The 12,618-nt window shown below is 39.6% G+C and overlaps 1 protein-coding gene across 5 annotated transcripts in view; it reads left to right on the top strand.

Moving 5' to 3' along the window:
- The window catches only part of clcn3 (chloride channel 3), a 71,902-nt gene that overhangs the window by 25,610 nt on the left and 33,674 nt on the right, over positions 1-12,618 (top strand). For 3 of the 5 annotated variants that reach the window (XM_062994357.1, XM_062994354.1, XM_062994356.1), the window contains exon 3: positions 12,337-12,506. In XM_062994357.1, the coding sequence (XP_062850427.1) occupies positions 12,337-12,506 (170 nt within the window). Of the gene's footprint in view, positions 1-8; positions 172-12,336; positions 12,507-12,618 lie in introns of those variants that run through there. The other 2 variants (XM_062994358.1, XM_062994355.1) reach the window with 1 other exon arrangement.

Below are 12,618 nucleotides of genomic sequence, written 5' to 3'. Positions count from 1 at the left end.
GGGTAAACATGGCAGCCGGTGGATTACGCTAGATCTTAGACGTTGTTCGGCAGGCCGGGTTAGTTTAGTTTAGGTGGCGTTGAGCCGTAATGGAGGACGAAACGGCTGACCCGTACTTACCCTACGATGGCGGCGGGGACACCATTCCGCTGCAGGAGATAAACAAGACAGGTACAGATTTAGAGCAATGTGACAGTCAGTGTGGGTTCTGTTAATCACTGACTAACCTTGGCCGCGGTTTGTTGGTCTGCTATAAAGCAACATGCAGTATGCGCACACACGATCGAACCAGCTCTGCACATGCACCGTGTGTGATGTTGGCATCGACATCACCATGCACTGAATATGCAAACGCATGATTGTTTACAGCTCGAATTTAATGCTGATTTTGTGTGTTTTTTTTGTATCCGTCTGCAATGCAGATCCACGCAGTTTACCGTGGTCAGTTGATTTTGGCAAATCGCGATAATGCGTCAGCTTGGCTGTTTGCAATGGTTCGTTAAACACGCTGCTTGTGCACGTTTGGTTATAAAGCTTACAAGAGCATAGTGACACAGTATTACATAATGCGTAGGCTTGGTTATTCCTTGTGCAACATTTAAGCCTTATATTGTGATACATGCAACTGATGTGACATAATTTGAGGTGAGTACTTCTGTGAGAATAAACTGTTACTGGTACTAATACTGTCATACTACCAAAAGATTCAGATTCAACCAGAAAGATTGGACCAATCATCATCTCTATGGAAGCCATTTAGGATCTCTTGCATGGATTGTTAAACATGCAGTTGGGCCAAACCTAGTAGTTTGTCTTACTGCACTACAACATACAACAGGATGCTTATGTTTGGGTATTAGGAATGACACAATATCACATAATGCGTAGGCTTGGCTATTTGTGGTGCAACATTTAAGCCTTCTTGGTATGTCAGATTAGATTTATATTGTGATCTAATTTGAGGCGAGTAGTTCTGTGAGAATGAACTGGTACTGGTACTGATACTGTCATAGTACCAAAAGATTCAGATTCAATCAGAATGATTTGACCAATTTTCTCTATGGAAGCCATTCAGGATTTTGTCCAATCTCTTGCAATGGTTCATTAAACATACACTGCAACATACAAAGGGATGCTTCCGTTTGGTTATTAAGCTTGCAAAAGCTTATTAGAGGAATGACACAATATGCTAGTCCTTTATATACAGTACTCGCATCATGATACTTAGGCCTGGTTAAGTATCTTGCAGTGCAACATTTAAGCCTTCTTGGTATGTCAGATTAGATTTACATTGTGGTACATGCAACTCATGTGACATAATTTGGGGCGAGTACTTCTGAGAGAATTGGCTGGTACTGGTACTGATACTGTCATAGTACCAAAAGATTCAGATTCAACCAGAAAGATTGGACCAATCATCTCTATGGAAGCCAAGTATTGTGTTCAATCTCTTGCAATGGTTTGTTAAACATGCAGCTTGGGCCAAACCTAGTAGTTTGTCTTACTGCACTGCAGCATACAATAGGATGCTTACATTTGGGTATTAAGCCTGCAAGAGCTTAATGGAGGAATGACACAATATGCTAGTCCTTTTTATAGAGTGCTCACATCATGATGTAGGCTTGGTTACGTAGCTTGCAGTGCAACAGTTAAGCTTTCTTGGTTTGTCAGATTAGATTTATATTGTGATACATGCTTCTCATGTGACATAATTTGGGGTGTGTAGTTCTGGAAGAATTGTCACTGGTACTGATACTGTCACAGTACCAAAAGATTCAGATTAAACCAAAATGATTGGACCATTCAGATTCTTGTCCAATCTCTCGTTGTTTTAAGGCTGGATTACTGCAGCTCTCCTCTGGCAGGTCTTCCCATGTCTACCACCAGATCTCAATCAACCCAAACGCTACCCCACTGCTCAACTCTCGTCACTGGCTTCCTGTAGCTGTCCTTGTTCAATTTAAAACAAGCACGCTTGCTCACAAAGCCAAAGATGAACCAGACCAACCTACCTTATAGGACTTATCAACTGTTGTTCTGTACCATGTGCCCTTCACCCCACAAGTCTGGCTCGTCTTGATCGACCAGTCAGAGCTTGAGAAAGACATCAGCACTGTTCTCTGTAATAACACTCAGGTGGTGGAACAAACCTCCTCTGTCTGTCCCGTGTGCTTCAAAAACGATTAAAGGGCACACCGTCTTACTAAGCACTTAAACGAGCACTTATACAAACCCTGCACATTCTTATGTATCTAGCTTTCAAAGTTCTTCTACTAATAATTTTGCTCACAGGGTTTTAGCAGATTTGTGTTTTTAGACTGTTGTTTATTTGTACTAGAGTACAAAACTGTTCTGAACAAGCGATTTTGTGAGTCGCTTTGGGTAACATCATGTGCTAAATGCTGTAAATGTACCATCATGTTACTTTTCTTGGTTGTTAGCAATACAAAGTTAGACTTACGGTTTCTGTTTTCGTAATATTGATTCAGTGACAAGTTTTGGGCAAGGTGCCTTGTTACCAATATTGTGATGTGTAAATATTAGTGTCTAAGCTTGGTTGTTTAAATGCAAAATTGAAACCTCTGTATGTGTGAATAATAGCCTGTAAGCCTGGCTGATGTGCTTATCTGAACTTATGAACACATGACATGTGTAAGGGCATTTTAAACATTTATACATGTTAGTAGGAGCGGCACGGTGGCTCGGTGGGTAGCACTGTCACCTCACAGCAAGAAGGTCCTGGGTTTGATCCCCAGGTGGGGCGGTCTGGGTCCTTTCTGTGTGGAGTTTGCATGTTCTCCCCTTGTCCGTGTGGGTTTCCTCCGGGTGCTCCGGTTTCCTCCCACAGTCCAAAGACATGCAAGTGAGGTGAATTGGAGATACTAAATTGTCCATGACTGTGTTCGATGTAACCTTGTGAACTGATTAACCTTGTGTAATGAGTAACTACTGTTCCTGTCATGAATGTAACCAAAAGTGTAAAACATGACGTTAAAATCCTAATAAACAAACAAACAAACATGTCAGTATTACTGAAGTGTGTTTTTCAAAGACAAATGTACTTTTCACCACGTTCTTTTCTGACTTAAAATCAGATTTTGTATCAGCATTAATGTGCTATTGCAGTCACATTCTCTCTAAAAATACTTCCAATACCTTTTTGTAATAAGAATACTATTACTCTAGATGTTTTTTTGTGTAAATCGCCCACCTCTGAAATTGACATCCATTATTTAAATTAGGGGTGGGATTTTTGCTTTATTCTTTGAGCTGATAACCAACAAGCTTTTAACATCCCGTTATGGCTAAGTGGGTAGGTAGCACTGTTGCCTCACAGCAAGAAGGTTCTGGGTTCGATCCCCAGTAGGGACGGTCCGGGTCCTTTCTGTGTGGAGTTAGCATGTTCTCCCCGTGTCTGTGTGGGTTTCCTCTGTGTGCTCCGGTTTCCTCCCACAGTCCAAAGACATGCAAGTGAGGTAAACTGGAGATACTAAATTGTCCAACACTGTGTTCGATATAACCTTGTGAACTGATGAATCTTGTGTAATGAGTAACTACTGTTCCTGTCATGGATGTAACCAAAGTGTAAAACATCCTAATAAACAAACAATGATATAAAACACATCATCTAGTTTTATATCAGTAAGTCTTATATTATTATATATTTTATTTATATTGTATTTATTGATACTGTAGCATAGTGAACATTAATATTCAATGGCAGTAATATAGAACAGTAAGATGACCATAAACCATAGCAGAACCAGTTTGGCACTATGAGTCGTAGCAATCAGTTAAGTACGAGTGCTAACTAAACATTCTAATCATAATAAATGGTATATTAAAGCTCTTCCTGACATTATTATTAGTTATTCAAAATGATAAGTTCTGTCAACATTCTGTCTTTATACATTTGTAATACAAATAAATAAATAATGATTTAACAATTCATGATTTAAAATAATAAATTTTAGTCATATAAATGTATTCTTAAAAGTTGTTCTTTTGGAATTAGAGCTGCCACACTCTTTCCCATACATACTTGGCACATGCTTACTGAGGGTGGGTAAAAGTGAGTCTCATATCATCATTCTGAACTTTTGAGTGTTGAGCTCTGTAGCTTCTCTCTCTCAGAACTAATCAAACATCAGTGGAATTTAGGTGTCATTTTTAAATGGTAATCCATTAACCTGGTATTTAACTGTGTACAGTGGGGCCAAAAAGTATTTAGTCAGCCACTGATTGTGCAAGTTCTCCTACTTAGAAAGATGAGAGAGGTCTGTAATTTTCATCATAGGTACACTTCAACTATGAGAGACAAAATGAGAAGAAAAAAAATCTAGGAAATCACATTGTAGGATTTTTAAAGAATTTATTTGTAAATTATGGTGGAAAATAAGTATTTGGTCAATAACAAACAAGCAAGATTTCTGGCTCTCACAGACCTGTAACTTCTTCTTTAAGAAGCTCTTCTGTCCTCCACTCGTTACCTGTATTAATGGCACCTGTTTGACCTCGTTATCTGTATAAAAGACACCTGTCCACAGCCTCAAACAGTCAGACTCCAAACTCAACCATGGCCAAGACCAAAGAGCTGTCGAAGGACACCAGGAAGAAAATTGTAGACCTGCACCAGGCTGGGAAGAGTGAATCTACAATAGGCAAGCAGGTTGGTGTGAATAAATCAACTGTGGGAGCAATTGTAAGAGCAATTGTATCAACGAAGGAGTGGCTCTGTAAAAAGCATTTCAAGGTCCTGGAGTGGCCTAGCCAGTCTCCAGACCTCAACCCCAGAGAAAATTTGTGGAGGGAGTTTGAAAGTCCGTGTTGCCCAGCGACAGCCCCAAAACATCACTGCTCTAGAGGAGATTTGTTTTGAACTTTTGTTATTGACCAAATACTTATATTCCACCATAATTTACAAATACATTCTTTAAAAATCCTACAATGTGATTTCCTGGATTTTTTTTTCTCATTTTGTCTCTCATAGTTGAAGTGTACCTATGATGAAAATTACAGATCTCTCTCATCTTTCTAAGTTGGAGAACCTGCACAATCAGTGGCTGACTAAATACTTTTTGCCCCCCCCCCCCCCCCCCCCCCATAACCCCACATGATACTCATATGATCATACCAGCAGCTACATTACTGACAATGCAGACATTCTTAACACATCAGCTCTTTGTTTTTATCTGATCCTGTTTTCTGGGTGACATGGCTTGGTTGTAAGAGGAAGACTGAAGGTTGGAATCTGACCTTCCTGATCTGCTCAGCCCACAAGACATGTGACTGAACACACAGTAGCTCCGCTCAACACACAGTTTACGCCTTTTACTGTTGCTCAACACACAGGCATAACCTACCTGGATTCATGTGGTAAAATGTCCACCCTCTCTGGAGACATATTTATCAGCGCTTATACACACACAGTCACTTCCTGTCTTAAAGCTACATGACTGCTGGTTTGAGTAATTTACCATTATTGATTTGAAACAGACTGACTGGTGTTGGGTTTCAATGAAAAAGTCACTCAGTTGTGCTGTTATGACTTTCACCCTGTAGCTTCCATAATGTGTTTTTTAATCAGCTTGTTATGTCTGATAACATAGCTTGTTGTTGAGAAGTAAGATTAGCATGTTTAAGCCAACTCTATCTTCCAATCTAGTCATTTCCAATTTCTGATTGTGAATCTGCTGCCGCTTGCACAACCCTGATCTGATCAAGGAGAGCCAGATCACCACAGGCCCCCTCCAACACAAGTCCAATCTACGACCGCTTCTTATCATCTGTCATTATTTGGTTCCCAAACAGAGCCTTATCTTATTTGAATTCACCCTCCTAATCCAAATCCTGATCAAAATGCATTGATCTTCAGTATGAGCTTTATTCTGAGCAGAGTCACTGTGGTTTCGGAGCACAAGGCAGGAACATATTACACAGATATGTGTTCTGTTTTTAAAAATAAACAAAAAAAAAATCAGTGTCTATTTAAATCATCTGTGTTGATATTGGTGCTTTTATTACTGTTTCAATAAAAATAACAATATTCCACTAGCGCACCAGCACCGAGATTCTGAACTCCTCGGTTTGAAATAGGGATGCACCGATCCGATATTAAGATCGGATATCGGTCGCGATATTACCAAAATGAGATAGATCGGGTATCGGATAATTAGGCCGATCCATGGGGCCGATACGCTGCCTCAGTAGAGAGGATTCTAATAAGTCAATATTATTCGAACGCGCTACTTAGACAGCGCTTCCATCGGGTTTCGCGTTTAGCATTTAGCATCTTGACATTAAAACCAATGAATTGAGGTAGCACAGCACGCTAACGTCAATATAGCATCACCCTTCATGTCCCGATAACGGTTACATTTCCTGACAAGCTCGAACTTGCAAATAAAAACACTCGGTACAAGTTTATACAGGTTAAAAATCAGTAATATTGTATTTACGTTTGATAATAACTCCATTCGTTTCGCCGCCCCGTCAGCCATGTTTATTTTTCTGTGAGAGAAGAGCACCCGACCCGCAATGAATGCTGGGATTGCCTTGATCACCAAGGCAGCGTCGGACGCTCACTCGTTCTTGAGCCAAAATAACATTGAAATATTAAGATGCCTCAGAAGTGAGGATTTTAAGGCATCTAGGATTTCGAACAGCCTCCTTCTCGGGAGCGCGCACAGGATGATGTAAAATGCTGCCTATGTAGAGAGATCGCTAGCTTCTCCAACACACCCTTTATGTTGAATTGCACTAGATGTTTGCTTGTTTACAGTGTTTGATTACTGATTGTATTGTACCAAGGTATTCGTTTATTCTCAGGTTCTTCCGCTGCTAGATTTTATTTTGAATTACTGTTTACACTACATATTTAAAAAATAAGATTGATTACTGTTTGTGTAACTACTTCAGTTTCAGCTAATACATTTAATTTATTTTAAAATATTTTAAGAAGAAATATTTAAGAAAATATTTTAACTTTTTTATTTTGAATTTGAATGCTGTGCCAAGGTCCTGCACAATTGATTATAATTTTATTGACAAATAAATAGCAGTTCAGAACATTTATATCTGTGTTAATTATATTTTGTTTTGCAAACTTAGTCATGTTTAAGTCAATCCTGATGCCTTAAGTCAGGGGTGTCAAACTCATTTTCACCGAGGGCCACATCAGCATTATGGTGGCCCTCAAAGGGCCGATTGTAACGTATCCTGCTGTGATTGCAGTCACATTGCTGTTTTTCTTGGAGGCTGAATTCTGCATTTATATTGTTCTACTTTACCACAGACACAGCCTCATAACACAAGAGACGCACCGGTTTCTCCTCCTGAAGCACAAACTTGTATTCACTTTCATTACATTTCCTCCTCATGCTTAATTTTCTTAATTATCTTTTTGTACAATTTAGGATCATGTGTAAATATGTGTAACATCATCTACTGGCGGGCTGTGTCACTTTGCAGGTCACAAAATCATCCTGCATTTTGAAAGATGCAGTTTGTTTAGGATTTTACAGTGTATTTACAGTGACTCACTAATAGTTTATCCCCCTTTCTCAGCTAGACAGACAGACAGACAGACAGACAGACAGACAGACAGACAGACAGACAGACAGACAGCTCTCTTCAGAATACAGTCGGTTTATTTGCTTCCCAGCTGTGTGATACACTGTGTGCATCAAAATGAAGTAAAAATACAAACAATAAAAACAATAAAGAACCTAATACAGTAAAAGCACACAGCTGTAGTCAAGTGTTACATCTGGTACAATATGAGATTTAACCAAACGTAAAATACAGAGTTAAAATTGTGTGTAAAGATACTAATTGCTATAGTAACGTAACAACAGTATTTAATTACGATAAATTTGTAACTAAAGCGCTGTGATATACTCACTAAACATTTACTAACAACTGAGAATATAAACGCCACTACTTACAGACAATGCTTGGGTATTATATTGCAATATAATTATCTGTATTTATTTATTATTGTTTACATTACTGACTACGCTACCCCGCGTTCTTTTGCCGTAAAAGTCACATGGCTTCTTAGCGAAGGTTAAAGTTAGTTGCCATGACTACGATGTCACGTCTCTTAAAGGCGCACGTCTCTGTAACGACTCGAACCATCACAAGTCGTTTAAGCCCTCGCGGGCCGGATCAAATGACGCGGCGGGCCGGATCTGGCCTGCGGGCCGTGAGTTTGACACCCCTGACTTAAGTCTTTCCCACATGATAAAGTATACGGTTTATTAATTCAACAATGGTATCGGATCGGTATCGGGTATCGACCGATATGCAAAGTATATGTATCGGATCGGTATCGGAACTGAAAAAGTTGGATCGGTGCATCCCTAGTTTGAAACTCGGCATTGCCACCAGTCGGCTGGGCGCCATCTAGTGAGCATAATTGACAGTACCTAATTGCAGACAGCAGACATTAATTGGCCACTGTGTCTGCTAGGGCGGGATGAGCGGATGTGTGGGGGTGTCTTCTAACGCTGTGCGAGGTCCCTGATGAACAGGTAGTGCATGGGTGAAAAAGAAATGGTCCGACAACATCACACTTATGCAAAATTGCATTTTTTTAATAATCTAAAAACATGACAGAACTTAATGGAAAATCTCAACCAATCTCTGCGTCAATTCTAATTGGTCCATCGCGTTTGATTGACATCCAAATCTTCCAATTGTAGACACTTTGACGACATACCGTAACACAGTGTTTTTAGTTGTGGCAGTACTAGATGATTTTTTAAAATGCTAAAAGTTTAAGTAGATCAGTGTGGTAATTTCTGAATGGCCTTATTTACATTAAGTGTTATTTACATTTAGTGTTATTTACATTTAGCAACAGTATCGGATCGGATTACAGGTTTTTTTCCATCCGATGTCCGATCCAGTGATTTGGGCCAATATCGGACCGATACAGATTATGGGATCGGTGCCAGTTTTAATATAATTACAAAAAAGATATTTCGAACACACAGCATTAATCGAGCAGTGATGTCTATTCGTCTTGTGGGCTTAAACAGGACAAAACATTTCTTAGTTCATTGATTTAGAAGTTTTAGTTTTGCTCATTCAACAGTATTTACAATACACTGCAATTGAAACGGAATTGATGTGGGGGGCCTGGCTGCTTGTAAATAACAATATTAACAACAATAATAATAATAAAAGAATAACAACAACATTAAATTAGCTTATTTAAAGTAGAGGTGTTCCAACATAAAGTAGACTTATTTTTTTTAATATACAACCAGTGCTTGTATTTACTTTACATTTAAACAAATAATGTATTTTGCTTTTCCATAGAAATATAAAGTGTCTACATGGCCAACTTTGTGTTTTTCTCAGTAGCTCTCTAAACAAAGCTGCTTGCATCAGCTGAAATGCAGCACTGTTAGCTAACCTTTGCCAGCCTTCTTTTATTCACTTCCTCTTTTCCTTGATTTTTTTGCAGTGCTTTTAAGAATGCTTCGTTGTATCTATTATAGTTGCAAATGTGACTATGAACACTTTGAATTTTAAACCTGTTTTTATAAAAGGTTTGTGAGTGCTGACGGTTGACGAGAGTTAGCACTTCGTGAGAACTTTGAGACTTGTGCTCCTCTATTCACAGAAGGGTTCAATTCAGTGTGTGGTGTAACACATTCACCTCATCAACAGCATCAAATGACCTGCAGTTTAAGTCACAGTGGCTCTTCTTTGGTTCATACCGGACACCATAGCCTTCAAGTCTTCTGGCATCAATTATTCTTGGTTGCTAAACAGTTTATGACTTGTCATATATACATATACACAAGTGCAGTACAACAACATTCTTTTTTCACATATCCCAGCTCATTTGGAAGCTGGGGTCAGAGCTCAGGAATTATACAGCACCCATGAAACTGTGAGAGTTAAGGGCCTTTCTCAAGGGCCCAACAGTGTCCGTGTGGCAGAGCTAAGATTCGAACCCTCTACCTTTGAATTGATAGCTCAAAGCTCTACCCACTAGGCTACCACTGTCCCAATACCACTACTACCACGGACGTAATACCACTGTGTCTTTTGATACTTACCACAGCTGCCTGAGATCATTCTTTGCTGTTTCAAAGACAGGCCATAACAATTTGGTCCTTTTCAAAGTCACTCAGGTCTTTCTGTTTTATTTCCTTGTTATAAGAAATTCTGTGAATTGGTTTTAATCCCCTAAAAATTGTGAACATTTTGGCTTACCAGAATTGGTAATGACATGGCTTTGGGTGAAACGATGATGTGCTCTTGAACTCTTTCACACATGACCGAGCTGGTGCACGTGGTGCACCATATTTACATGTATGGCACATTATGCAAAGTGACAAGAGTGACCGAATACAAAGCAAGCAGTTAAGGATTAAATTCTTTGCTCTGGAGCACAACTAAGCCAACTTGGCACTGGTGGAGCTTGAACCAGCAACCTTCCGGTCAGTAGTCCTATATCTTAACTATTGAGCTACCACTGAACTTATAACAATAAGGCCTCTAACAGTTTGACATACATGTGATCTGGTGGAATTTGAGATTGTTCTTGAGATTCTGTCCTGATTTACTCACAAACGATTCCTCATTATTACTTGCTAGGACATAATGTCTTTTAAATTTACAGTGGGTCTCATAACTACCTGCCCTCTTTGGAGCAAGAAACTCTGTTAAACATATTCTATGCATGCTAAATGTTAAGTAACACCAGAACAAAGTTTTACAATACAAACGACAAAAAAAAATCTTCACCTCAGCCCCCCATAAAACTGCTTAAATTCTTAGAAGCATTAGGACTTAAAAACCATATAAGATATGAAAAAAATCAATTAAACTCTACACCCTCACAGTTACTCAAACAACACCCAAATCCAAATAAAGAAACATATCGACCCTCACTTTGACTTTTTAAAGATGGAACCTTAATCGGCCATTAAATAGCCATAGCAGCTGACATGGCGTTAAGAATTAAACAAACAAACACAAATTTACAGTGGGTAATGTAAATAAATAATCAGATGAAAATAAATATGCATCTGTAGATTTAACATGGTAAATGTGACATCAATTACCATGAGCTTGTTGTTCATCCATTTCAAAACCATGAGCATTTTGGGAAAACTTTCCAAAAGATTTTGGAGGGTGTCTGGGAATTTGTGCCCGTTCATTCAAAAGAGCATTTGAGTGAAAAGGTCTGGCTCACAGTCGACAGTCCAGTTTATTCTAAACGTTTTCATTGTGATTGAGGTCAGGGCTCGGCACAGGCCACAAGATGAGCTTTTAAAACTTGCTTTGTGCCCAACAAAATGTAAAAGATTATTATGTATATTGAAATGACGTTGTAGACACCTACAACAAACATTACAATATAATTGCAAAGTGTGTCCGTACATTTGCCCATATTGTGTGTGTGTGTATATAGCTCAGGTGAATGAGGGCAGCATGTCGCCAGTTCTTTACTTTGCCACCTGTGAGTGACCCAACAGAGTACTAAGCTTATGCTAAGCCGACAAGCTCATTAGTGCAGATTCAGCAGTAGAAACGGTCACAGTTATGTTCCGTGCACTTGTGTTGGTATGTGACATGGATCATTTACTTGACCAGACCTGACCTAGTGCACTTCACTGTACGTTAAGGGTCGTAAGTATTTTCAGGGCAATCAAAGGCAGGAATACCTGGACAGGGCACCAGGTCATTGCAGGGCTTTGGTCACCCCTTTCTCACAAGTCATAGCCAATCACTTTTGTGTAGATTGCCCAAGCAGATAATTGCACGGATGAAATTCAAAGCCAGATGAGATAAGAACTACATAAGTTTGTTTATGTACAGTTTATTTTTTACTTTATAAACTCAGCAAACTCTAAAGACACTCGGTTACACTAGCAATCGGTTAAACAAAATGTCCCAGATGTCGAAGTCTAAAGCAGCTAAAAACACGACTTGGGTTGGAAAACTCCCAAATGATTTTGAGGGCGGTGTGTCAAAACATGAATTGAACTTTGTGCACAGCGAAAAGCAGTAAAAACCGAACATCAAAGCAGTAGTTTTGCGTGATGCGAAAAGGTAAACAGCACCACCTCGCTCCATAGGAAACGCTGGCACAGTCGTGCAGAGGCAGTTGCACTCTTCTGCGACCTGTCTGGGGTGTGTTACTCCATTGTCACTTGGGAAACTGGACCCACCGGGACACTGACGAGGATAAAGCGGTGGCAAAACATGAATATATACTAAAACATGACTATTGTACACTTTCTATTGTACACTTCACAAATGTTCCAGTAATCATACTGATCAGCTGTGTTTCTGTGTGCAAAATTACAGGTTCAAATTACGCCATGTCCAACGGTGGGGGTGGAGCTGGAGGGGTGAGCAGCACCACACACCTCCTAGACCTGTTTGAGGAGCCCATTCCAGGTGTGGGAACCTACGATGACTTCCACACTATCGACTGGGTTCGAGAAAAATGTAAAGATCGTGAGCGGCACCGCAAGGTATCAGTTCAACCATGCTGAACACACACACACACACACACACTATAATGGGGAAATATTATGGATCTCAATGGCACTACAAAGACCACAGCTTAGCGTAAAAACATGAGCT

This window comes from Trichomycterus rosablanca, chromosome 4 (genome assembly GCF_030014385.1).
Source record: "Trichomycterus rosablanca isolate fTriRos1 chromosome 4, fTriRos1.hap1, whole genome shotgun sequence".
Taxonomy (NCBI): domain Eukaryota; kingdom Metazoa; phylum Chordata; class Actinopteri; order Siluriformes; family Trichomycteridae; genus Trichomycterus; species Trichomycterus rosablanca.
Note: the sequence above shows the minus strand (reverse complement) of the source record. Positions and strands in the feature narration are given on the sequence as shown.